The following is a 5,391-nucleotide window of genomic DNA, read 5'->3' as shown; positions in this document are numbered from 1 at the left end:
GAGTTCTGCTCTTGTAGCCCTGGCTGGAGTGCAATGACAATGTCTTGGCTCACTGCAACCTTCCCCTCCTGTGTTCAAGCGATTCTCCTGCCTCAGCCTCCCCAGTAGCTGGGTGTACAGGTGGCCGCCACCACGCTTTGCTAATTTTTGTATTTTTAGCAGAGAGGGGGTTTCCGCCATGGTGGTCAAGCTGGTCTCGAACTCCCGACCTCAAGTTATCCGCCCACCTCAGCCTCCCAAAGTGCTGGGATTACAGGCGTGAGCCACCGCCAGGCCCTCACTGTCTCTTTTTCAGTGGCTGGAAAGAGACTGGAATGAGCTGATCTCGATCAAAAGAAAACTTTAAATGTACGAAGACACACGTTTTCTCTCAAATTGCCAGGCACCAAAGCACCAAAGTTTTCCGTCTGCTGGGTTCACCCAGATCAAACAAGACGAGGTCTCTGTCCCGCAGGCCGCGCCACGAAACTCCCTGTGAAATCACAGAACCCGGCCTCGTGGCCAGCTAACCACATTGGAGGGAAGGGGCTCACTCGGTACACAGCTACCCGCACAACACGAGGCCCGCGCTCGGCCCATGTCTACTCGGCCACCTCCCCGATGCTCCCGGGTCGCGACGCGCAGCAGGGGACCCCAACGCCCGCGTGCCACGTTCCCGCCTCCGTGCGTTGCCACGCCCCCAGTACCTTGCCACGCTCCCGCCTCCCGGCCTTACCCCGCCCCCAGGGCCGTGCCACACTCCCGCCAGCCGCTCCGGCCCCGCCCCCGCGGCCGCGTGCCGCGTTCCCGCCAGCCGCTCCCCCGCCCAACGGCCGCCCAGCTCACTGGACCGGGGTGACGTCATGGCTGGAAATAGCCGCGGGGCCAGCGGGGCGGAGCCGCCCAGGAAGCGCGAGACAAAGCTGCGCGGGGCACACGCCCCCTCCTCGCCCCCGCCGGCTCGGGTGCGCCCCGTGCGGCCACCGCCCCGCCGGCTCCGGACCCCGCCCAGACCCCCACCAACGCGGCCGTAGTGATGCCCTACACGCCCCACCTCCCACTTTCACCGGCGCGCGGGCCCCGCACCCCGTCCCCCGCCTCGCTCCTCGCTCGGAGGAGTATTCCCGCCGCGGCAACACCACCACTTACTGCGCGCGCGTCGTCTGGGCCCGCGGAGTCCGGCGTGTGCATCGTGCCGGCCGGCCGGGAGCAACAAAGCGGCCGCGGGGCGTAAGCTGGAGCGCAGTAGCGGTCCCACGTGCGTGGCGGGCGGCGGGCGGCGGGCGGCGGGCGGCAGCGGCGGCGACGACCCGGAGCTCCTGCGTCCGGCACACGCCTCGCCCGCCCGCGCCGCTCTACGCCGGCACGGCCCTCGCGGCGCGGGAGGGGCGGGGCGGCAGCGGAGGGAGCGGTCGGCGGGGCGGGGCACGGAGGCGAACCAAAATACACCGCGCCCCTGTCGGGGCGGGGCCGGCTGCATTCAGCCAATCCGCACCTGGTTCTTGCGCGGCTGGCCAATGAGCGCCGCGGGGGGCCGCGTGATCGGAGCCTGGCCGCGGCGTGATCCGTCAGGGCGGGACGCAGCACGTGTTTTGGTCAGAGTGAGGGGCGGGGCCTGAAGCCCTGGAAAGTAGGGGAAAGGTTGCGGCGGCGGCGCCGGGGGCGCGCGGGGCGGAGGGTGAGGTGCGGCAGCAGCTGGGGAAGTCCCAGGGCCAGGGCCCGAGTCGCTGCGGGGAGTGGGGAACCGCGCTTAAAGGATCCTCTCGCAGCCCCACTGGCTGAATCCACCGGTAGCGGAGACTCACCTAGAGGCCTCACCCCGGCTTTTGTTTGCTTGTTTTTAATTTCTGTCACTCTACCTTTGGCTCTTAGGAGTGCGTCCTTGACCAGAGAGGTCTGAAAGCTGGCTGTTTCTAGGTGACATTCCTGCATTCGGTCATTTTTGCAGATACCCGGAGCCGGAGCTTTACGGCCTGAGTGTCCCTCCTCAAGCGTCTTTGGGCCTCTGCCACCCCGTTGCCCGCTGAAACCCGCCGATCCTTCCCATGCCCGGAGGAAAGGCCGCCCCCTCCGGGAAGTCCACGAGCGTGCAGGAGAGATCTAGCCCGGTGTCCAGGACACCTTTTTTTTTTCCTCCCTATATTTCGGTTGCTCCCGTCTCTTGGTGTGATTTGCCCACGTCTGCAGGGCCAGGTTCGTGGAGAGCAGGAGCCATACTGTTTATTTGTGTCGCCGTGGCCTTCAGCTCAGCGACGGGTCACCCCTCTGTCTGTCCACTGCGCCCGTGTTTGCTGAGCCGCGATGCGGGTTGGCGCTCAATGCAAGGGGCAGAGGCCACAATGAGGAATTGTTCTTTTTTTTTTTTGAGACGAAGTTTCGCTCTTGTTACCCAGGCTGGAGTGCAATGGCGCGATCTCGGCTCACCGCAACCTCCGCCTCCTGGGTTCAGGCAATTCTCCTGCCTCAGCCTCCTGAGTAGCTGGGATTACAGGCACGCACCACCATGCCCAGCTAATTTTTTTTGTATTTTTAGTAGAGACGGGGTTTCACCTTGTTGACCAGGATGGTCTCGATCTCTTGACCTCGTGATCCACCTGCCTCGGCCTCCCAAAGTGCTGGGATTACAGGCTTGAGCCACCGCGCCCGGCCAAGGAATTGTTCTTGAAAGCTCATATCCAGGGTAGAGGGAGCAGAGACTGAATCCCAGCACCCCGGGGCTTTGCTCTGAGCCAGAGAAGCCTGGGCTCTGGGGAACAGGCCGGGCCCCACCACTCACCTGAGCAGAGCTCTGGTCCCCACTTGCTCCTGTGGGGCCCACTCGGGTTGGACAGAGGGTTTGAGGAGGCCGAGGAAAGGGTGTGTGCGGAAACAGTAAGAGGGTTGAAGATGAATGAACTCTTCACATGAGGACCCCAGGGGCTCTGAGAAGGGCACAGGGGGTTTTGTGTGTGAAAAGTCTTAGGTACAGACTGGAATATTCTCTTTTGCCTGGACTCCCGCATTTGCCAACTGGTCTCCCTGCGACCACTGCAGCTCCCAGAGCCCCTTCCCACCCAGCAGCCCCAGGGGTCTTTAACCCTTTCAGTGGCTCCCACTGCACTCACTGGAACTCTCCTGCTCCCCACTGTGGCTTATAAGCTGCAGCGATCCAGCCCCTCCCTCTCCAGCCCCATCCCTCTCCCCATACCCTCAAGGGACAGGCCGGGCCTACTCTTGGTCACCTGTCCCACCAGCCCCTCTGCCATCTTCAGGTCTTTGCACTTGCCAGTCCCTAGAATACTTTTCCCCCCAGATGCCCCCTTTCCTCTTACCCGCAGTCCACCTAGAGAGCACCCTCGGGCTGACCTCCAGTCCCCTTCTCGCATGCTATCTTGTTTTCTTCCTCCACAATATTTCATGATCTATCCATTTTCCATGACCTAAGTTATTTGTTCATGTCTCTATCACCACCAGAAAGAATCTCCCAAGGCCAGGGAGGCTAGCTGTCTATTTCATTTGTCCACGTAGGGGAATGAGCAAATGAAAGTGTCTACCATCCTCCCTGCTTGAACATCCTGTGGGCACCTCGAATTGTGTCCTTAAAACTGAACTTAGATTCCACCCAAATCTGGATTTCTTACTTCCCTGTAGGGCACAGCTGTATACCCTGTTCCTTAATCTAGAAACCTGAGCATCACCTTTAACTCCTCCCTTTCCCACAGTTCCTTTCTTTCGCCAATTACGCTGTGCTCCTCTTCTTCCTCAGTTCCTCTCAAACTCTTAGGTCACCCATGCCAGCCCTTGTCCTGGCCATCACCTGCTTGCCTGAATTCTTGTCACTGCCTCCCAAGAGGTCTCCCTCCCTCCAGCCAGATGCCCTACAATCTGCCCTCACCTCACTGCCAGAATGATCTTCTGGAAGTAGAGATTGCACTGAACCTGTATTCAAACCGTCAGTTGGAATCCAGTTATGGGACTGACTGCAGGCTCCTTGGCCAGGAACCCATGAGTCTTTATAGCCAGGCTCCAGCCAGCACTTGCCGCGTCATTTCTGACCAGTTCCCCAAATTGCTTTCCCTTCTGCCTTCCTGCCCCCATGACCCAATATAGAACCCAGTGCTCCCAAGGTCATGTCACACCACTCCTTTCTGTTTCTAGACAGCATTCTTTCTGCATGGAGTATGCCAGTCCTTGTCTGCTTTGACTCTGTAAGGCTGCATGAGATGGCCAGGCATGGTGGCTCATGCCTGTAATCCCAGCACTTTGGGAGACTGAGGCAGATGGATCACCTGAGGTGAGGAGTTCAAGACTAGCCTGGCCAACATGGTGAAACCTTGTCTCTACTAAAAATATAAAAACTTAGCCCGGCGTGGTGGCTAATAATCCCAGCTATTCTGGAAGCTGAGGCAGGAGAATCATTTGAACCTGGGAGGTAGAGGTTGCAGTGAGCCAAGGTTGTGCCATTGCACTCCAGCCTGGGCGACAAGAGTGAAACTCCTTCTCAAAAAAAAAAAAAAGATTGCATGTGACTCCCGGGCAAAGCCCTTCCTGATACCCCCAAACAGCCGATGCCTCAGTGGAAGGCAGCGTGTCTGGGCTTTGGAGTCAGACCTGGATCCAAATCCTTGCTCTGCTGGTGTGACCTTGCCAAGTTCTCCTTCCTGTAGGACAGAAGGCGGCAGCAACTCTCCCTGACCTGGCACTCTGGCTTCTCTTGCCCCTGGCTCTGTTTCTGCTCCCTGGACAGCAGGCACACATAAGAACTGTGCCCTCTTCAGCCATGAGCCCCTCTTCTGCCCACATCTAGCCCATCTTCCAGATGGACAGGCAGGCTGTGGTCACTGTCAAACCCCTGATTCTGGCCCTGCCTTTAATCAGAGGGATGAAAATTTGTAAGCTCAGACTGTTACGGATCATTCATTTAGACTTCACTGAGACCACTGGCACCAGGCTCTGTAGACCATTGGGAAGAGCAAGGTCTGGCAGGCAGATTGGATGTGGTCACAGATAACATCCCATGTGGGGAGAGTGTGAGCCTGCAGGCCACAATGCCACTGCTTTCTCCTGTGTCCTTCAGAGAGCGCCTATGGCTGTGCACACGTGCTGCCACACAGAGAGGGCTGCTCTGTACCTCCTGGGCTCGCTCGCTGACTTCTCAGTGTCTTTTGCAGTTGTTACATAACGATCAACCTAATTCTTTGTAATGGCTCAGTAATATTGGATATGTTATTGATTTAACACTCTAGTTGAAGAACCGAGACGTTTAGGTTGTTCCCAGTTTTCTGGGAACGTCGTGCCCCTCCATCATTTACCCACGTGGAAGGATAACTGCAGGATGAGCAGCTCCTGGAACTGGAATTGCTCAGTTAACTGCTCTGTGCATTTTCTGTGCATTTCCTTTTTCTTTCTTTCTTCTTTTTTTTTTTTTTTTTT

At 58.3% G+C, this 5,391-nt stretch overlaps 1 protein-coding gene across 2 annotated transcripts in view; it reads right to left on the bottom strand.

The window, feature by feature from the left end:
• KLF11 (Kruppel like factor 11) overlaps window positions 1-1,982 on the bottom strand; it is a 10,779-nt gene extending 8,797 nt beyond the window's left edge. Inside the window, exon 1 of one of the 2 annotated variants that reach the window (XM_037737232.1) lies at window positions 1,839-1,982. Coding sequence is in view for 1 of the 2 variants with exons in the window: in XM_017525400.2 (XP_017380889.1) it covers window positions 1,129-1,170 (42 nt within the window). In the remaining variant the exon portion in view is untranslated. Of the gene's footprint in view, window positions 1-1,128; window positions 1,348-1,838 lie in introns of those variants that run through there. The other variant, XM_017525400.2, reaches the window with a different exon arrangement.
• Between the last annotated feature and the right edge of the window lie 3,409 nt (window positions 1,983-5,391).

The sequence above is a fragment of the Cebus imitator genome, unplaced genomic scaffold (genome assembly GCF_001604975.1).
Source record: "Cebus imitator isolate Cc_AM_T3 unplaced genomic scaffold, Cebus_imitator-1.0 Scaffold1, whole genome shotgun sequence".
Taxonomy (NCBI): domain Eukaryota; kingdom Metazoa; phylum Chordata; class Mammalia; order Primates; family Cebidae; genus Cebus; species Cebus imitator.
Note: the sequence above shows the minus strand (reverse complement) of the source record. Positions and strands in the feature narration are given on the sequence as shown.